The 20,502-nt window shown below is 44.6% G+C and overlaps 3 protein-coding genes and 2 long non-coding RNA genes across 7 annotated transcripts in view; 3 read left to right on the top strand and 2 right to left on the bottom strand.

Moving 5' to 3' along the window:
• Positions 1 to 5,088, bottom strand: part of LOC310694356 — a 13,107-nt gene extending 8,019 nt beyond the window's left edge. Inside the window, exons 1-2 of the long non-coding RNA XR_014519616.1 lie at positions 4,984 to 5,088; positions 3,839 to 4,009 (exon numbers count right to left, since the gene is read on the bottom strand). This is a non-coding gene — a long non-coding RNA (uncharacterized lncRNA). The remainder of the gene's footprint in view (positions 1 to 3,838; positions 4,010 to 4,983) is intronic.
• Positions 1 to 20,502, top strand: part of HORMAD1 (HORMA domain containing 1) — a 578,262-nt gene that overhangs the window by 539,287 nt on the left and 18,473 nt on the right. The gene's annotated exons all lie outside the window — the stretch shown is intronic.
• CTSK (cathepsin K) lies at positions 316 to 7,780 on the top strand. 2 transcript variants are annotated; one of them, XM_083477328.1, is made up of 8 exons: positions 316 to 582; positions 2,437 to 2,569; positions 3,097 to 3,219; positions 3,894 to 4,049; positions 4,780 to 4,998; positions 5,096 to 5,261; positions 5,937 to 6,042; positions 7,491 to 7,780. In XM_083477328.1, exons 2-8 carry the CDS (start codon positions 2,438 to 2,440, stop codon positions 7,588 to 7,590), a joined length of 1,002 nt encoding a protein of 333 aa, XP_083333454.1. In that variant the 5' UTR covers positions 316 to 582; position 2,437; the 3' UTR covers positions 7,591 to 7,780. The 2 variants fall into 2 exon arrangements, with proteins under 2 accessions (XP_083333454.1, XP_083333455.1); XM_083477329.1 differs by lacking the exon at positions 316 to 582 and adding an exon at positions 1,567 to 1,917.
• Positions 5,172 to 12,681, bottom strand: LOC310694364. The gene is made up of 3 exons (XR_014519624.1): positions 12,591 to 12,681; positions 11,616 to 11,802; positions 5,172 to 5,279 (listed from the first exon to the last, which is right to left on the bottom strand). It is a non-coding gene; the product is annotated as an uncharacterized lncRNA (long non-coding RNA).
• CTSS (cathepsin S) lies at positions 11,715 to 20,502 on the top strand. 2 transcript variants are annotated; one of them, XM_083477330.1, is made up of 8 exons: positions 11,715 to 11,857; positions 12,613 to 12,748; positions 14,383 to 14,505; positions 15,949 to 16,098; positions 16,414 to 16,638; positions 17,181 to 17,346; positions 18,994 to 19,096; positions 20,028 to 20,502. In XM_083477330.1, exons 2-8 carry the CDS (start codon positions 12,617 to 12,619, stop codon positions 20,125 to 20,127), a joined length of 999 nt encoding a protein of 332 aa, XP_083333456.1. In that variant the 5' UTR covers positions 11,715 to 11,857; positions 12,613 to 12,616; the 3' UTR covers positions 20,128 to 20,502. The 2 variants fall into 2 exon arrangements, with proteins under 2 accessions (XP_083333456.1, XP_083333457.1); XM_083477331.1 differs by having other exon boundaries at positions 11,716 to 11,857; positions 12,616 to 12,748.

Genomic DNA, 20,502 nt, shown 5'->3' with positions numbered 1-20,502 from the left:
TCACAGTTTAACTACGGTATGTGCTGCATGAAGAAGGACTTTCTATTGTTCCTTTTGCAAAATGGGGTTTGTGTTATTTGCGAAGCTAGTTTAATGTTTTGAAAGTACCTAGCAAATTTGTTACTTATTCTTTATTAGGTTACAGCTAACTAAGCTCTACTCAGAGTAGATCCATATCCCTCTGCTCTGAGCAGGAGTAGCACTGAATTGGAAACTCTTTTTTCCACCCACTTCCCGTCAGAGCTGAAGTTCCGCCTGAGCCAGCTGGAAAAGTGATGCGATCTTTGCCAAAGGATCATGTGAGGAAGTTGATCCTCTTCCCGCAACCAGGCCTCCCCACTCCCAGCCCCCCTCGTTCTCTCACCACGGGTCAGTCTGCAATCCTGAGTAAACTTTGCCTGAGACAAACAGCCCAGATTTTCCACCACCTGGCTAGACTTCCTCAAAACCAGCTCAGCATAAAGCCAAGCAGCCCGTGGGCATTCGTCCACTCAGTTGCAATCTTTGGGTATTTTAAAAAGCAACTTCTGCCCTGCAGACCTGCCCTTGCAAGAGAACTTCGGTGGCTGAGTTTTAACTCAGGTAAGGACAGCTGTAGAAGAGAGGGGGTGACTGGTCTACCAATTTCGGTTTCTGATTTTTTTCAGTCCTCTGCATCATTTCATGATTTATTTATTTTTAAAAAATGCACTTTAGCATGTATTTCAACTGATAAACATCTTTTTGCATGCAATTTTGGCCTAATATACACATTGTTTGCAGGGAATTTAACATAATACATTTGGTTGCAGATTTCACTAAACTGCATTTTTATTCATATGAATTCTTATACTCGTTTGGGAGATTGGGGTTGCATATCATAGAATCGTAAAGGACTGTGAGGATTATCTAGTCCAACCTGCTGCAGTGCAGGAATATGCAGCTGTCCCTTACGGAGACTGAACCTGCAAACTGGGCATTATCCACACCATGCTCTAACCAACTGAGCTATCCGGCATCAGAGAACCGTATTGCAAAATCTGGAGAGCGGTGGATTTTGAAGGATGGCTGTGTTTCAGTTTATGTGTTGTTTTGAGAGAAGCACAAGTGATGTGGGTTTGCACTGAAACATGGACCAAATCAAAGATGTCTCCTCCATCAACTAGACGGTCCTTCTAGGGTGGGAAAAACTCTATGATTCTATGATCCTTTCATCCCTTATTAAGGCTCAAATCTTCCTTAAGGCTCAAACCTCCCATCAACCCTAACCAATGTGGCTGATGGTCAGCGATGGTAATCTAGACCTGCATCATCTGGAGGGCAACATGTTGGCCATCACTGCTACAGCCTTGCGGTGGTTTGTCAGTCATCTAAATCAGGCATGTAATGGGGGGACCTTTGGTCCTCTGCAGATTTTGCTGAGAGACTCCCTCTCTGGCAACCTGGAGATCTGCTGCCAGCCAAGGACTCAGTGGCCCAACTCAGGATAAGGCAGCTACTTCTTATGTTCCTCTTTAAATCAGCCCTTTCTTCAGCACCATGAGGACTAGAATCTTACATTATTTTGTGGGGTGGGAGGAATAAAAATCCTCTGAAAGATCCCCTTTAGAGGCCCAGTCCTATCTCTAGGAAGGGCTGTGAAAGGCTCTTGTCTGAAGCCCTGAACCTACAGGGTTCCACTGAGATTTAGCTTGCCCCAGTTTTTTGGTTTATTTTTTTTACTCCCTACGGAGCTGAACAAAGGTAACCAGATCATGGTTTTGCTGAAAGCGATGACGTATGGCGCTGTTTGGAGTATTAATGGGAACCAGCTGTGGCGCTGCACGTGACTCTTTTATCTTCCTAGTCCTTTCAAAGGACGGGTTTTGGGGAGAGAGAGGGGGGAAGGGGCTGAAGAAGACAGAAAAATAACTTGTTTTCAGCAGAAGTGCCGTCCAGGTAGGTTTTGGGAGGCAGCAGTCCAACGCCCCACCCGGCAGAATGAGGGGGGACCCCAAACTTACCAAGACCAGCTCACTTCTTTTTGAACTCAGCAAACTTTACCAATCTAAAGAGCTGGCCTTTCCTTCAAAGAGCTCAGGACAAGCATACGTGGTTTTACCCAGTCAACACCCCTCCTCGTGTTATACCTTACAATGACCCAGTGAGGTCAGTCAGATTGGCAGATGAGGACTGGCCAGAGGTCCCACTCTGAGCTTCCTGGGTGGCTGGCTGGGTTTGATCCTGTGCATCCTTACTCCCAAATCAGATCCAGCATCCATTAAAAGTGTGTGGCTTCCTGCAAAGGATCCTGGGAACAGATGTTTGTTCCAGGTGCTGGGGATTGCAGCACTGTGAGGGCTACGCTACAGTCTGCAGGCTTATTTGGGGGAAGCCATGTGCTTTAAATGGACGGTGTGTATGTGACCTGATACTTTCCTCCCTTCCTCATCCTTGCCCTCCTTTCTCCCGTTCTAGGATGTTGTGGACCACCTTCATACTAGCTGCCCTGTTGCCAATAGCCAAGGCTACTGATGGCTCTCCTGATGGAATGCTGGACTCTCAGTGGGAGCTCTGGAAGAAAACCCACAGGAAGGAATATAATGGCAAGGTAGGGGGACTGGGCAGCAAGGCGGGAAGGGGCATTGGCCCTAGCTGGTTCTCTCCCAAGGCAAGAGCTGCTGGCCTGTTATGAGGAAGGGCACCAGCTCAGTGGCAGAACACCTGCTTTGCATGCAGAAGGTCCCTAGTTCAATCCCTGGCATCTCCACGTAGAGCTGGGAGAGATTCCTGGTTTGAAATCCTGGAAAGCCTCCTCAAATCTTTGCGGAACAACTCTAGTTGTTGCAAAATGGGCTGCTTTTGGTGCAGCATTGTGAGGAACAAAGATCTACCTCTCTGCTGAGACATTTCCCCACTGCTTGGATCTGCTAGCAACAATTTGTTCACGCAGAGGGAATACCAGAAATTGTGCCCTTTGCACACAATAGAAACCCTTTCTGCTCCTGCAGAACAGCAGGTGGTCAGGAGGGGTCCAGGTGAAACCTGGCTGGGGGCCGCTTCTGGACCAAGGGCCACCAGGGGTTGTCCTGTACATTAAGATCTTGAACTAACCTTTTGTCTTTTTGTAACCTACAGATGGATGAGGTCTCCCGGAGGCTTGTATGGGAGAAGAACCTTAAATACATCAACACCCATAACTTGGAATTTTCTCTGGGAAGGCACACTTTTGAATTGGCTATGAACCACCTGGGAGATATGGTAGGTAGTGCTAGTGGTGGAAATTTGCTGGGGACATCTCTGCAGCGAAATAATCCAAAAGTGAAGATTGGTAACCTTTTAACTTGGGTGGGGGGATGGTGGTAACTGCCAATATTTTAGCTGACCAACCCCATGCAAATGGCTGACTTATTTTTACATCCACTTGCCTCCGCTGCTAATCCGGCTTCACTTCTGTTACCCTCCACCACCTCCTTATAAATGTCTCCCTGGCCTCCAGTTTCGGAAAAGCCTAGTAACCTGGGACACATCTAGAAGTTCTTTTTACAGCACATGTATGACGATTCATGTTTATGATGAATATCCAGGCTGTGACACGTGATCCTAATTTCAATACTATTTGCACCTGCAAGCGTTTGAGGCGGTCACACTGCTTCATTTCCAATCAGTACGTATCCCTGTAACTTCTTGCTGAAATCCTGTAACTTTTCATACCACTAATGTTCTGGTTTTGGGGTTATTTTGTACCCACACCCTTTGTTGCGTTATTAGCCTGTCTGGGCAACAACAGCATTTGGGGGTAATCCTGTGGCGTACCGCTTAAAGACTACAGAGTTAAGCAGAATATAAATAGTTGGAAAAAATGAAGAATGCAACTCACAGAGTACAAATGCATCCATCCACCTTTCGCTCACTTGTTGTTTTTCCTTCTCCAGACCACTGAAGAAGTTGTTCAGAAGATGACGGGGCTCAAAGTCCCTTCCTCACGCAAACAAACCAACGACACCCTCTACATCCCAGACTGGGAAAAGAGGGTTCCTGATGAAATGGACTACAGAAAGAAAGGCTATGTTACTCCAGTCAAGAATCAGGTGAAAATCCTCATCTCTTTTTTCTGTTTACAGCTTCTTGCTGGGTGGGCCTTAAGTCATCCCTGCATGGCTTGTGATGCTGTCTGCTCCTTCCCTTTGGTCCAAGGATCCCACTTTAGACAAAAGGAGGGCCTTCTTCACACACACACACACACACACACACTGCACAGCATAGCCAAACGCTGGAATTTGCTCCCACAAGAGGTAGTGATAGTCACTAACTCGCATGGCTTTAAAGGAGGATTAGACAAATTCACAGAGGAGAATTTTTTAGCTATTGTGTGTGGGTGGTTGTGTCTTTATGCTCCTTCAGAACCACGCTGGGCTCTTTCAGGAGGAAAGACACAAATAATAAGCACAAATAATAATAGCTGTTATCCTGTTTGGGGAGTCATGATAATGACTCCCAAATGATAAAGATAATAAAGAAGAATTGTGTTTCGGGAGCCATGGTAATGACAATAAAGAGTAATTCTGTTTGGGGAGCAATACTAATGATAATTAAGAAGAATTGTGTTTTGAGACCCGTGGTAATGATAATAGATGCTAATTCTGTTTTTGGGAGCCATGGACTACTAATCCAATCATACTGTATACCCAATGCAGAGATGCAGAAGACTTATTCACCTTGGAGCACAAGCAAGGCCAAATAGCACGCCGTTTTGGGGAAAGGCTATTTTGATCACAACCGCTTCTCGTTTTGAGTTTATTCCCCCTTCTTTCTTGGCAGGGTCAGTGTGGGTCCTGCTGGGCTTTCAGCTCCGTGGGGGCCTTGGAGGGGCAGCTCAAGAGGAAGACTGGCAAGCTGCTTAACCTCAGCCCACAGAACCTGGTGGACTGCGTCACCGACAATGATGGCTGCGGGGGCGGCTACATGACCCATGCCTTTGAATATGTGAAGGAGAACCGAGGCATTGATTCTGACGATTCCTACCCATATATCGGCCAGGTAATGGGAAACCTGAGCTCCAAACCAAAACTCTACTGCTCCTCTGCACAATCTGCCATACTCTGTATTCACCCTCTCCTGTTCATCAACCTTGCAGGATGAAAACTGTATGTATAACCCAACTGGTAAAGCTGCCAAGTGCCGTGGTTACAGGGAGATCCCCGAGGGGAACGAGAAGGCCCTGAAAAGAGCTGTTGCCCGGATAGGTCCCATCGCTGTGGGCATCGATGCCAGCCTGGCCTCCTTCCAGTTCTACAGCCGAGGTAAGAGAGGATGGACTACTGCAGCAAAATGGCAAACAAAAATGCATAGATTGGGGAAAAGTCAGCATAAACGTCCATAGATTCATGTCAGTTACATAGCGAAAGGCATAATATTTGGGGAAATGGCATGCCAAACTGTATAAGGCAAAATATTACACAATTATTTTTAATAATTAACTGCATTTATAAGGAGCTTAAAGCGGCATCTACATGGTTCTCCCTCTCCTCATTTAACCCCCACAACAACCCTGTGGCTGAGGGGGATGCTTAACCCTAGACTTCCTTGTCCTAGTATGACACTCAAAGCTTAACAACAACCCTGTGCGGTAGGTTAGGCTGAGAGGCAGTGACCAGCCCAAGGTCACACCCAGGGACCACCATGTGGCCAAGTGGAAGGATTTGAACCCTGGTCTCTTCCAGGTTCTAGTCCAACAGTTCAACCACCACACCGCACTGAAGAAATGCACGGTACAATTTTGGCATTTTTTTGCAAGGTGGAGTTTTTAATTTTAAAACACATACACACTATGCAGGAAAGATCTGCAGCAGCTGAATTTAAGATTGGAAAAAGGAGGCACTAAAACTGACTAATTTGTCCACCCCATTTTGAGAATCACAGACAGAGTTTGCGATAGGCTAAACTGAGTCACCCCCTGCCCCTTCTGGTTTCCTTAGGTGTGTATTACGACGAGCAATGTGATGCCGGCAACATCAACCATGCTGTCCTGGCCGTGGGCTATGGGACTCAGAAAGGCACCAAGCACTGGATTGTTAAAAACAGGTACAAGTTTTCTAAAAGTATGTCCAAGAATGGTGGGTTTGGGGAGCTTGAACAGGTGGCTAAGAGACTTTTACTGCAAGGCTGGAAGGAGGACAAACATCCACCATCTATCAGCCAGTGGCCTGAATATCCCCTTGCCCTTTCTATATTTAGACTTGTGGTTTGTTAAGGACTTGCTGGGAATTGTAACTCTGAGAGGGGTAAACTACAGTACCCAGAATTCTTTGGGTGAAAGAATGTGCTTCAAATGTGCTTTAAAGATACAGCGTGTACAGAGCCTCAGTATAAGGCAGATTCCTATGTTTCTTCCACAGTCAGAGGCAGATGCTTGTGGGTTTCCAACAGGGATCTGGGTGGCCACTGTGAGAACAGGTTGCTGGACTAGATGGGCTCCCCGTGGCTTGATCCAGCTTTTCTGATGTCATAGAATAAAAAAATCGGAGTTGGAAGGTACCCCAAGGTTCATTTAGTCCAACCCCTTGCAGTGAAGGAATCACAGCTAGATCATACATCATGACAGGTGGCCTTCCAACCTCTTTTTAAAAACCTCCAAGGAAGGAGAGTCCACCACCACCTTTCGTGGGAGTCTGTTCCGCTGTCAAACAGCTCTTACTGTCAGAAAGTTATTCCTGATGTGGAAGCGCTTTAGAAATTTGAAGATGGCTCTCCTGTCTCCTCTCAGCCAGTGAAATATACTCAGAGTCGCAAAGTGATTTCATGCTCTTTATTCAGCTCATAGTGGTGAGGAGGAATGAATGGAAGTCCCCTCAAAGTATCTGCTTTATATACATTATTTACACAATGGGCTGCACATGATTAGCTAATTCTGAAATTCTACTGTAAGCCAATCAGGTTGTGGATTCACTTATATCTGGAGCATGATTGGGTGGTTCCTGCCAACCAATCATACTGCTGCATTCTGAATCCTATTGTTCTAGGACCAATCAGACTGCTACAGTTTGGATCCTATTCAACTCAGTACATAACAGCCAGGCTAAACATAACCAACTCCCTCTGCCGTTCCTCATAAGATTTGGTTTCCAGACCATTGATCAGCCCTCCTCCAGACATGTTCCAGCTTGCTAGGTCCAGAGGCAGTCAGTCTAGATTCCAAGGTTCTTGGGGGCCTTCGGTCGCTGTGAACACAGCTTGCTGGACTAGAGGGGCCCCCGAAAGGCGTGATCCAGCAGCCGGCTCTTTTGTACTTATGGGCAACTCCTGCACATCAAAATTGCATCTCTACACTCCTAACGTTCCTGGTCCCAGGCGATTTTGGCTTCTGAAAGTAGAGGCAGGAAATGAATAGATACCCACAGCAGATGAAACAAAACAGAAGTGACATCTCACCTGCCTGGTTAGCTGAATTTTCTAATGTGTTGGCTGACAGAGAATGTTCGTACACGTTCTTACTCTTTCTCTTTCTTTCTCTCTCTCTCTCCTCCCTACAGCTGGGGGGAAGGGTGGGGCAACAAGGGCTACATCCTGATGGCCCGGAATATGGACAACGCCTGCGGGATTGCCAACCTGGCCAGCTTCCCAAAGATGTGACCAGTCCACACATGCACTATCACACCAGAAGTGGCCCTCATGTCAGCAAATGGCTGGCTTCCTGAGCTGACATTAAGGAGCACTAACAAGGGACTTCCGTGAAAGCTGTTTTGCTGCAATGATATAGGCAGTTGTCTGTGACAGCATATTAAAAAGCTTTCTTTCATTTTCATTTTTTTTAAACACAAAATGTCTCTTGGTTCTTCCTCTGCAAGAAAAATGGGAAACTTGCTAATATTAGGAACACGTTCTCTCTCTAACTCAACTTCAATGCCAATACAAAATCCAGCATAGATTAATGCAGATCTTTTTATTGAGCTGATTCTTGGATCCCAGAATAAAAATTTTCCCAACGCGAAAGAGCCAGGGTCTCTACACTTGGGTATTCCTCTCTTATCCAGGCAAGTGAGAAGCGTTTTCAGAGTGTAAGGACACATCCCAGCAGGGCAACAACCTACAAGGGGAGGATGCAAAGCAGGGGCTGATGAGGGGTGTGTGACTTGGTCTTGAGGGCCATATAGAGAGGGCTGAAGTGCCGCATTTGCTCATTGCATCGGAGCCTGAGGTTCTACATGCCTGGTGTGTGCAAATCAGGGCATCAGAACATCCTCAAGCAGAGAAAGCAGGAAGGAACACACAGAGTAGATCACTCAAGCAAGTGAGCCAAGCCATGTCCTCCATGAATGACCAGTCCTGGTAAGGTGGAGCCCACAGTCAGGAGGATGCAAGATCCAGCAGGTGTGCTAGGTCATATTTTGGGTATGAAGCAGCCCAGCAAGTTCCAGCAATCAAGTAAACAAAGGTGGTCAAGGACAGAACTTTAAGGGACCCAGAGAAAGCCCTAGGAGCAAGCGACTTGCTCAAAGCAAGTCTCAACAGAGTCCTTTTTATACTCCATGAATGCTTTTTGTGTGCATTATCTTCTTTGGCCAGCAGGGCTAGAGGAGTGTGAGGCCTGGAGGTGAAGAGGTGGTCCTTCAATGAAATCTTGAAGGGGGCAGCAGCCGCTCGGGGAGAGAGTGGGGGCGTGGTCTCAGGTTGACTCAGTTGCTGCCACTGGATCGCTGCTACAGCTACAAGTTGGGATCATAATGACAAAGAGGAATTGGGGTCCAGTCCATCTAGCATCCTATTTCCAACTCAAGTCAGCCAGGTGCCCCTGGGAAGCCCCCAAAGCAGGCCACAAAGGCACCAGCTGTCACCTGCCAGGTATTCAGGGGTATAGTGCATCTGGACTTGGAGGTTTGATTTCAGTCTTGGCAATTGGCCATGGATTTCCATGAATTTGCTCAACCTTTTGGATTTTTGAAAAAGCCATGTGAACCAGTGGCCACCAACCAAGGTGGGGTGGGGTGATTTCCCAAAACTAGCAATACCTTGTGTCAAAGAGCTTTCTTGTGTCCTGAATTTACTAGCAATCAGCTTAGTAGCAGAGCTTCTGCTTTGCATGCAGAAGGTCCAATCCCCGGCATCTCTAGGTGGGGCCAGGGAAATGTCCCACCTGAAACCCCAGAAAGCTATTGCCAGTCACTGAAAACAATGCTGAGCTTGTGGGACAAACTGCCTGACTCAGCATAAGGCAACTTTCTCAGTTCCTATTCAAACTGGCCGTTTCTTCAAAACCATGAGGTTGTTGTTTTTAAAGGAAGGGCTGTAGCTCCGTGATAGAACACCAGCTTTTCATGCAGAAGGTTCCATATTCAAATCCCTAGGGCTGCGCTCCTAAGTGAGATTCAAGTACCAGTCCTGAACATGAGTGGGAAACAAGCATCCATCCTCTCCTTCGCTGCAGGGAGCAAAACGTCTAGACTTGGTCCAACTTGGCCTGGCTTTTTGAAATGTTTACTATTTATTTATTTTTTTAAAGAATTCTATACCGCTATGCCATTTAAAAAGAAACCAAAGCGGTTCACAGCAATGAAACATAAAACCATAAAATAATTATTTGTTTGTTTTTAAAAAAGAGAGAGTTAAAAACAGGCATCAATTAACCATTGTACAATGGCATATTCTTAATTTCCTGCATAGGCCTGGCAGAATAGAAAAGTTTTCAGCAGGTGTTTAAAAGTTGGCACAGAAGACACTTTGGTTTCTTCTTGTTGTCAAATGAGCCTTGCCAACTTGGGGGATGACCAACAACACTCCTGCAGATGATCTCGGCGATTGAGCTGGGATATATAAGGGTTCAGGCGGTCCCTGAGGTTTCCTGGACCTGAATTGTTTAGGCCTTTGCAAGTTAAAACAAGGACTTTGAACTGTCTGCATGGGTGCAGAAAGCATCAGTGAGCTCAGGAAGAGAAAACTGGCAGCAGCTGGGTCAAGTTTTGCTTCTCCTTTCTGGTGATTACAGGAAGGGCATCAGCTGAATTTTGTTGAGTGCAGTGACTTGGGCCGCTCTCAACTCAAGAGTCAGGCCCCAGTGCATACATGTGGGCGAAAGAGAATCTTTCGGTGTGGCAAGTATCAAAAACCACTTGTTCCCTCAGCCCAGCTGCTTCTTGTACAGCAAAGCCAAATTCTTACAGTCTCTGGGTTCAACATGAGCCAGCTCTCTCCATGCCACACTAAAATTAAGCCAGTTTATATTTTCATGGCCCACCCAATTCTAGGGACTCCTTCCTGCTTCAGGTTTTTGAGAAGGGCTAGAGATCTTTTATAAAGGCTTCTCCACATTCCAGCAAAGCCAATTGACTCCTTGCCTGACCTCCTGATTGGTTTCTTTAGCTGTGATTCCTGCACTGCAGGGGGTTGGATTAGATGACCATTAGGGATTCCTTCCGACTCTATCATTCTGTGATTATAGGCTTGGGAAGCCTGGCTGGATCAGGCCAAAGTGGGTATATGTTACTCAGAATCCTGCTTCTCACAGTGGCTGGTCAGATGCCTCCAGAAAGCTTACCAGTGTGGCTGGATGCCAACAACCTTCTCTCACTGTCTCTCCCCAGCAACTGGCATTCAGTGGTAGGCTGCCTCTAGACCTGGAGGCTTCACATTGCCATCATGACTCACAGCTTCTGAGAGACGTCTGCATCCTAAATTTGTGCCATCTGTTTACATCACTAATATCAAACTGGAAGAAGGAAGGCCAAGGAAGAGTCATGGCTCAGTGGAAGAGCGCATGGTTTGCAAGCAAAGGTTTTGGGTTCAATCCTTGATGCCTCCAGAAAGGGCTGGGAAAACACCTCATCTGAAACCCTGGGGAGCTGCTGCCAGTCCGTGTTGACAGCACTGAGCTAGATGTGCCAAGGGTCTTATTCAGTATAAGGCAGCTTCCTCTGCTCCTAACAGATTGACTCAGGGAGGACAGATCTGTTACTGGTTACTTGTACAGTACTAGTAACTTGCTTTACTTGGATTAGGGATGGGGAAAGAATTTGGATTGGGTCACATTTATCAGTGAACTTCCTAGGTCACATTTCCCAAACTTAGTACACAAACTGAGATGCATCTGTCTTTCAAAATGTGCCCATCTCCAAATTTTGCAGTGCAGTTCTCCAATCAAAACTGTGTGCATTAGGGGAAAGCATCTGCCTACAAATTCAAATATTAGTGGGAAATGACCAACAATGCATTGTATTATGGAAAATTGTATTTTTAAAATGTATGAATTAGGAAAAATGCTGACAGATATTAGTGAAGACTTAAAAAAACCCCATTGCAATTGATGCACAAATAATTGTAAACTAAATTCAGTACAGGAAAAAAGGATGGACACCGAGAGGAACTGAAATTGACAGATTAATCCATTTCTAATCTGGCTTGATCCAGATCATCTATCCTTCAATGTGTTTCGCAACTAGTTTAAATCTTAATAATATAGACACACATCCAGCGGGGGAAAGCAGCCCAGTTACTGGTTGTGTGAGCACAGTCTGTGAAGAGAGAGATGCAGATGCAGAAAATAAATGCAGGGCATCCTGTGAAGTGGGGAACGAAGCTAAACTTTCCTTGTTTCATAATCTCCTAGCAAGCCTGAAGATGTAACAAATCAATTTACAGTCATCTTGCACGCTCAGATTGCTCACCATTGTAATGAAAGCAAGGCATTTCCTTTATTGGGGTGGGGAGGCTCATGTGACATTGAGCATAAGAAATCGAAAGTAGCCTTTTTATCAACAGCATGCGGGTGAAGCAGGAGCAGTGTTGTTGAAAGGTTCAGCTAGAGAAACAACATAAGAAAGGGGCTCCTGGAACAGGAAGGCTTCTTACACCCTAAAGAAGAGGTCAAGAGAGAACACCCAGCCTCAGCCTGCTGAAAGACATCCAGGTAGGTATTTATAAGGAGAGACTTGGAGAAAGAGATTTTTTTCTCTCCTTTACTGATCTCTTTCGGAGCAATTGAGGAAGTAACTTTATTTTTTCTTTTAGAAAAGGGTGTAGGTCCATAAGAGGGGAGGGCACCCTCCAAAAGGCTGAGATACACACACACAAAATACACACACACACACACACACACACACACACTGGTTTAGAAATGCTTTTAAATAAGTAAAATAGGGGTAACTTTTATTAGGATCAACCAAAAAAAAAACTAAAAAACAATAACCCATAAACTGTGGCCAGCCTTTCGGCACTGCAGAACTCTTTATTGGGCAAAATGTTATGGAAAGGGGAAGACTATTCAGGTGAGGTAGGTAACAAAAGGAAAGTTGGAAAAGGAGGCTAGAGGTTGTTGTTAATTTTATTTAGTACCTGCCCTTTGCCCTAAGGTCCTAGTGTTGCTCACAGTAATTTAAAAAACAACAATTTATAGCATATTAATATTTGAGGAATTGGGTGGGTCCTAAAATATACACATAGCCACGAGGGCTGGATATAGACTGAGCTTACAATGAAGACTGCAGGCTATGTTTCTCCCAGGTGCTGAAATACCAGATTAAGAGCATAAGAATGGCATCCCAATTTCCAAGTGGTGAGAGATTCCAGGTGCTTACCCAGGGTTCACCTCACCCTGGAAGCCACCTGTCTTATCGCCATGACACCAGCAACCCTGTACTTACCAGCTTTCTGTGTCTGCCTCAGCAGGATGGAACTGTGGGCCTGTGTTTTCCTGGCATTTGCTGCTGCTGCTTCGTCTGCATACTGGGAGAAGGACCCCACACTCAACAGGAACTGGGAGCTTTGGAAGAAAAAGTATGGCAAAACATACAAAAATGAGGTATGGGCACAAGCTGTCGGCATTGGAGCTTGGGTGTAGAAATTCCAGTACTGTCGTACCTTGGAAGTCAAACGCCTTGCCAGCCGAACGTTTGGGCTCCTGAATGTTGCAAACCCAGAAGTGATTGTTCCCGTTTGTGAACATTCTTTGGAACCCGAACGTCCGTCGTGGCTTCCGAATGGCTGCAGGAAGCCCACACAGAAGGCTTTGAAAGCCTTGAGACAGAGTAAAATGTGGAAATGGTTGCAAAGAGTGCCGGGTGAGCAGAAGAGTGATGAAAGGGCAAATGTAGAGGTTCAAGGGGGAAAGAACACCCTGTGATTCCAGGGGTATCAGGCCAGGTCTGCAGCAAGGCCAAGTAGTCAAGGTAGCTGGAGTGAGAGCCAAGATAGTGCTAATGCAAAGGCACCCGGTCTGATAATGGAGTAGGGGAGGCAGACTTGGGGCCCTTGAGATGTTGCTAAACCCCAGTTCTCACCAGCCCCAGCTGCTAAGATCGGGGGGGGGGGGGGAGGCACTTGAGTTCCCCATTCCTGTCCTAGAGAATACGAGCAGACATTAAGTAGATATAACAGTTGTTTGATCAGTTAGAAAACTGAAGCAGAGGGCAATAAACGGCACATATCACAATAATAAGTATAAACTTCTGCAACATCCTCCACTATGGGCTGGCTGTGGGCAGAAACCAACAGGCCCAAAGGACCGATTCTGTTTGTACAGATAGTAATCAACTCTGATGTAGTGGGATACTTAGGACTCATCCATACTTACCTTTTGCCCTGTGCTTTTTAGGCACAGGTCCACACTTTCCTATTTCCTCGTCTGTGTCTGAGCATTTCCCTCACCTGCCACTGTTTTCCCCAGGAAAACTCCATCTTTAATGCTGAATCAGAGCAAATGGTGATTTGGGCTTTCTGTGGACTGACGTTTGCTGATTCAGCACTAAGTGTAGATGTGACCTTAGTTGCAGGCATTGGGATGAGTTTGGGTTCTGTTTGTATAGATATGGCAGTATTGACCCAAACCTTACATTGTAGGGTGAAAACAGTCTTATGTTAGTTTAAATAATACAGTGGTGCCTCGCAAGACGAAAATAATTCGTTCCGCGAATCTTTTCGTCTTGCGATGTTTTTCGTCTTGCGAAGCACGGTCCGTCGCAACTGCGCCTCTTCAAGCGGCTTTAAGAAAAAAGCGCAAGACGTTTTCGTCTTGCGAAGCAAGCCCATAGGGAAATTCGTCTAGCAAAGCAACGCAAAACCGAAAAACCCTTTCGTCTAGTGAGTTTTTCGTCTTGCGAGGCATTCGTCTTGCGGGGCACCACTGTAAATACATTTTGGTATGTTTTAATTATTGATAGTTTGCCTTATGACAACCTTAAAATGTTATCATCTTCACATAATCAAACTGAGTGATTTGTGTGATTGCCGTGTTATGCTTTGAAATGATGTAGTATTTGGTTGTTATTGGAATGATGTATCAATCAGCATTTTTGTTTTTCAGTCATGTGAGCCACTTCCAGCACATCTATATGAAAAAGTTGCATATAAATTTATAAAATAGCAATGGTAATAATAATAGATAAATTTCCCTTCATAAACAATGTGAGCTTCTGCATTTTTCTTTTTTTTTTTAAGAAAGAGGAAGGTGGTCGACGTATGACTTGGGAAAGGAATCTGCAGTTTATCATGTTGCATAACCTCGAACATTCGCTGGGGTTACATTCCTATGAACTTGGCATGAATCATCTGGGGGATATGGTTAGTAAACGAATGTTTAACATGATTGATGGGTATGTTGGTAATTCTGTCATATTAGAACAAATATGCCACTGATTGAAACCAAATAACTGGAACTGGTTGAATCAACTTCCTGCTGGGATTGAGGAAAACTACAGCAATAAAAATTTGAGAGAGGTGGAAAATTTTCATTTCATTTCTAGGGTTCCTCCTAAACATTACTTTTTAAATGTGAAAAAGGGGAGGGGAGTCCATTTCATAAGTAGATTTCAGTATTAACATTTTCATCTTACTGAAGGAGGGTGCTTTAGCTGTGTTACAGAGCTAGCACCGAGTAGTGATGGGTTGGATTTAATGAACTGCAAAATCCCTTCTGCAAAATCCCTACTGCAAAATATAGTATGACAGCAAAATTCTGCCTATTACTAGGGATGGAGGAGAGATGCAATTCAGTATGCATTTAGAGGTGAATCTATGAAATTCACACCTTCCGAAATAATATGCTAACTAAAACAGGTATCCTCCGAAATCTGCACTTATGCGAATGTTGTCATATAGTTCTCCAACGAAACAATGTTTACAAAGTTGCATATATCAGGGGTAAAATGTACAGTACTGAGAAAGGAAGATGTGAATGAAAATAACACCAGAGAAATTGTTTGCAAAAATATGTACTGTAGTAAACAAAGCATATAAAAATGTGTTTATTAGGAGGAATTCGATCTAAAATGCTATTGAATTTTTATGAGGATTTAAAAAATAAATGAATCACAAATTGCTTGCAAAATGTGGAGAACTGAATTTAATATTGGAAAAATGAGAAACTAAGAGAACCAAAATTGGCATGTCCTTCCATCGCTAGTCCTTACCCACCTGAGGGAATGAACCCTTTACAGAAAAAATGTGACTGATTCTTGCTTTTTATTAAGTACATCTATGTTCCTTTAAGGGATGCAATGGTGCTGTGGGTAAAACCTCAGTGCCTAGGACTTGCCGATCGTATGGTCGGCGGTTTGAATCCCCGCGGCGGGGTGAGCTCCCATCTTTCGGTCCCAGCTCCTGCCCACCTAGCAGTTCGAAAGCACCCCTAAGTGCAAGTAGATAAATAGGGACCGCTTTATAGCGGGAAGGTAAACGGCGTTTCCGTGTGCTGCGCTGGTGCTGGCTCGCCAGAGCAGCTTCGTCACGCTGGCCACGTGACCCGGAAGTGTCCTCGGACAGCGCTGGCTCCCGGCCTCTAGAGTGAGATGGGCGCACAACCCTAGAGTCAGACACGACTGGCCCGTACGGGCAGGGGTACCTTTACCTTTATGTTCCTTTATGCATCTTATTGAAATTCATGAAAGTTTCTATGCCATAATAAAATTGGTAGTCTTTAAGTTTCCACAAGACTCTTGGTTGCTTTTGCTTCATGAAGCTATCACCTAACACAGCAACATCTCTGGAATATGTTCCTTCATGTAGACCAGCGAGGAGGTGACTGCTATGTTGACTGGGTTGAAAGTTCCTGACTCACGCATGCACAATTCAACATATTATGTGCGAAGTCTGGGAGTCCTCCCCAACACTGTAGACTGGAGGCAGAAAGGGTGTGTCACAGATGTTAAGAACCAGGTAAGAGAGCGTCTTTCGGCATTTCCAGACCATCACTGTCTTTGGGTGGGATTCAATCACAGCTAAGCAAATTCAAATTGTGCAATTAAAGCTGATTGAAAGGACTTGCACAACAACCAGCTTCCAGAAAAATCAGACTTTTTGCGATAAGGAAAGTGATTGGCAAGTGCACTGGAAAGTGTGGGGAAATGCCTGCTACAATGTTGTCTAATCTCTCCACAAACAAATGAGAACGAAGGCTCAATGAACGGGTCATCTGGAACTTAGCAATTTCTTCCTTTGAAACTGATTCTGATAGCTTCCTTTCCATTTTAGGGTGCATGTGGTGCATGCTGGGCCTTTAGTGCTGTTGGGGCCCTGGAAGGCCAGCTAAAACTCAAAACTGGGAAACTGGTGTCTCTCAGTGCACAAAACCTTGTTGACTGCTCCAGTAAGTATGGAAACCATGGGTGCAATGGAGGCTACATGGAGGCTGCCTTCCAGTATATCATAGACAACAAAGGCATTGATTCGGAAGCTTCCTACCCATATGAAGCCAAGGTTTGTATCATTTAATTTAGATTGAATGTAAACATAAAACACTACAGAGTGCATCTGTAGATTTATTTCAGAATATATCCTGTCATGTTTGCTAGCAATGCATTAGAGACTGTTGCAAATAAATTACATTCATTGTACTTACTTACAAAGACTCTTCTAAGATGATCTTTGCTTATTGTATGCGTGCATCATCTGAAACAAAGTTGTTCTTTCTTCTTCTTCAGAAACATGATTGCATTCACCTGAATATTTTTGTAAAATAAAACCAGTGCCTTAGTTGCGAAATCAGCTAAAATTATTTGACTTATTTAACTAAGATATAGATTAGATATATCTAATATTGTTATAACAACATTAAACAGGTCAGCGTAGATCCAGCCCTGGTGTCAGCAGTAGTCACTACTGCACACCTTTTAAAAACCTGCTACCCACAAGGCGGGCCCCTTTGATCTGATCCAGCTTCAGAGTTCTTCTTAAGATCTTATACTGTTAGAGAAACCCATGGAGGCTAAAGAAGCAACTTTATCTTCTTTTTCTTTCAGAATGGAACGTGCCACTACGACCCCTCTGCACGAGCTGCTACCTGCTCTAAATATGTTACTCTCCCACATGGAGATGAAGCTGCCCTGATGGATGCCGTAGCCAATGTTGGCCCTGTATCGGTTGGTATAGATGCAAGTCTAATGTCATTCTTCCTGTTTAAGCGAGGTGAGTTCTACCGTGCTTCCCTGCAAATATACTCTGGACAGACTCATTGGAAATCAAGGGACACAGAGAATTCTGACGGAATAGGAGCAGAAATAGCCAGCTGTTCACTTACTTATTCGTTTCATGTCTGGAGTGGAAATCCAGCCAGTAAATACAAACAGTATTAGCTGTTGTTGTTTTCAGTCTGTGAACAATATATACAGTAATCGATGACTCTCTCTTCTCCAGCCCCCCACCCCATTTTTATTATTTTTTGTTTGCATGGAAATGAATGGCCTTCACATTTACAAGTAAAGTCACTTTTTTTGGAAGCCGAACTGCAGTGGAATCAAAAGAGCACTGCATAAGATGAACATGGGTGGGCATCAAAATCAGTGCTTTCTTTTGTGCCCATCAAAACTAGCTTAAGTCCACTAATTTCAGTGGGTTTACTCTGAGTATGACTTAGTTGGATTCAACCCTCTTTGGCATGCAAAGAAGCAGACTCTTTTGCTATCCCAGTGAGGTCAACCATTTTGTGCAGGCAAGTTGTTCAGACAGGGCTGGTTGTGTGTGTCTGCATGCATGCACACAGATTAACGGTCTTCTGAAAGCCGCAATTTTACCTTTCCTTCAAGAAATTATTCAATTGGGTGTGATCCTTGGCAATTCCTTGCTGTTCTCTCCATAGATACTTTTCAAGCTTTCCACAATCTTGACCCATTTTTAACCCCAAACAGCAACGCAGGACCCATTAAGAACAAATAAATTATGCCTTGTATTATTCTCACGTTTACTGTTGGCCTGTCTAGAACTATTCTTCCCTCTCTCTTGCTTTTGTGTACCAATCTCCTTTTCTCTCCAGTGCTGATGTGACCTACATTTAGTTGGTCCTGAACCCACCAACAATTAGGCTACATAACTTCCCAGGACATTACTCAAAACTCTCCCTTACCAAAACATCAATGCCAAACTTGGTAAGGAGTTAGGTTACTACTCTAGTATTATTACTTCCTCCCCTCCTCCAATTAATATCACATTATGATTTTATCTTTGCATCTTTGATACCTGCTTCCCCCAATGTTGTTTGCAGAAGGGCTGTAGCGCAACAGTACACCACCTGTTTTGTATGCAAAAGGTTCCAGGTGCAATCTCTGGTGTCTGCAGGTAGGACTGGGATAGACCTCTGCCTGAAGCCCTGGAGAGCTGCTGCCAGTCAGTCTAGATAATACTAAGCGGGATGGACCAATGGTCTGAATTGTTATGAGGCAGCAAAGGCTGGCCATGCTATTTGGCAGAGCGATGAGGGGCCAAGGGCAACAGCAACTCCCACTATTTCCCCTAGGTTTCCTGACTTAGCCTGCTCTGTGCCCACAAGGCTAGCCTGACACTATAGTGGTAGATGTTAACAGATAACCACTGCTGAAGTAAGATTCAGCTACCAACCTGATCAGATTCTGCACATGGGATTAATGGGTGCCATCTCTTCCTTCTCATTTGGCAGCCCTGAAGGCAGTTTCCTGTATCCTCTTGGTGGAATATAGCACATTTTGTTGACCCTAAACTAGGAGGACTGTTTTTCAAGAGCAACTTTCATTTGCTTCAGTTTCAAAAATGTGCCATACGCTCATACACACCTGAAAGTGATTCTTTATCCTTTTTATGTAGGTGTATATGATGATCCAAAGTGTTCTCAGCATATAAATCATGGAGTCGTCGTAATTGGATATGGAACAGAAGAAGGCAAAGAATATTGGCTTGTGAAGAATAGGTAAGGATACCCTTTAGGGAACCAGCTGCTAAGCCAGCATTGTATATCAGTGCCCATCCACTCTGAGACACTTTAGTCTAAAGCAGGCTTCCTCAACCTCGGCCCTCCAGGTGCTTTGAGACTACAGTTCCCATCATCCCTGACCACTGGTCCTGCTAGCTAGGGATCATGGGAGTTGTAGGCCAAAAACATCTGGAGGGCCGAGTTTGAGGAAGCCTGGTCTAAAGCATTATTCTTCGACCTTGGGTGCTCAGTTGTTGTCAGGACTCCGTGTTTAGCTAATGGGAGTTTTAGTCCAGTAACATTTTGGGGCCCAAGTTTGAAAAACACTGTTCTAAAGCATCTACTGTGATTGGGAAATGAAAGGCGGTTGTGTTCTGAGAATATGTTATTGTTTTATTCTATTTCGTAAACCGCTCTGTGAGTTTGGAGGGTTTTTTTTAACAATTAGGAGATACAGACATTTTTATGAAAATTTATAAAAGAGGATTAGATAAATTCATGGAGTATAAGGCTATTGGTGGCTCATCACCACAATGGCTATGCCCTGCCTCCACAGTTGGAGGCAGTATGCTTCTGAATGCCAGTTAGTTGCCTCCTGGAAACCACAGGAGGGGAAAGGGCTCATACTCAGGGTTTCCCAGAAGCACCTGGGCGGCCACTGCGAGAATAGGATGCTGGACTAGATGGACCACTGATCTGATCCAGGAGACTCTTGTGTTTTTATGTGGAATCGCCCAGTAGCGTAACGAGGGTGGTGTGTCTGGTGTCCCGACACAGCACTGGAAGCATCCGTAACATGAAATATTAAGGCTACATGATCATTATTGTTAGTTCCTTACTGAGCATCGTAAGACCCTTGAAAAGCCCCTTGTTCACAATGAAAGTGTTAATTATTCTCCTAATATCTCATTCTCTGTTATTTCAACAGCTGGGGTCTAAGTTTTGGCGATGAAGGATTCATTAAAATTGCAAGGAATCATGGGAATCGCTGTGGCATTGCCAGCCAGTGCTCCTATCCACTAATCTAGAGAGGATTTCCAGCCCACAGTGGACTGTTCGTCACTGAAAGAACAGCCCATTAGGCAACTAATCTTTAGAGTTTTTAAAAAATCAAACTGCTCTGTTTTAAGAAGAGTGATTGGTCTCCAAAGGCGAGGTCTTCCTGTCAGCTCCACCTGGTAGATCTGAGACAAGAAGCCAAAATGATGATTTATCCTGGTTTATCTTGGTATTTGCTAAGCATCCCTTGGGCGCTGTGGGGCTTAATCAGTTAATAATGTAATGTCTGTAGTCCTGCTCTGAACAGCCCAAGCTTTATGTAATTGCCGGATAGTATCACTGTTACAACCTCAAGGTATGTTGGAATAAAAGCTGTGTCAGGTAAACACAGAAACAAACAGAAA

This window comes from Podarcis liolepis (assembly GCF_965112155.1).
Source record: "Podarcis liolepis genome assembly, chromosome: 15".
NCBI classification, from domain to species: Eukaryota; Metazoa; Chordata; class Lepidosauria; order Squamata; family Lacertidae; genus Podarcis; species Podarcis liolepis.
The sequence above is the reverse complement of the archived record's forward strand: the minus strand, read 5'-3'. Positions and strand labels throughout refer to the sequence as shown.

Bases quoted from the DNA above. Each gene is read 5' to 3' on its own strand.
- CTSK (XM_083477328.1), top strand. From the start codon at position 2,438: ATGTTGTGGACCACCTTCATACTAGCTGCCCTGTTGCCAATAGCCAAG. The intron at 4,999-5,095 runs GTAATGGGAAAC...TCAACCTTGCAG, and splicing joins CCTACCCATATATCGGCCAG to GATGAAAACTGTATGTATAA. The intron at 6,043-7,490 runs GTACAAGTTTTC...TCCTCCCTACAG, and splicing joins CACTGGATTGTTAAAAACAG to CTGGGGGGAAGGGTGGGGCA.
- CTSS (XM_083477330.1), top strand. From the start codon at position 12,617: ATGGAACTGTGGGCCTGTGTTTTCCTGGCATTTGCTGCTGCTGCTTCG. The intron at 14,506-15,948 runs GTTAGTAAACGA...TCCTTCATGTAG, and splicing joins TGAATCATCTGGGGGATATG to ACCAGCGAGGAGGTGACTGC. The intron at 16,639-17,180 runs GTTTGTATCATT...TTTTTCTTTCAG, and splicing joins CCTACCCATATGAAGCCAAG to AATGGAACGTGCCACTACGA.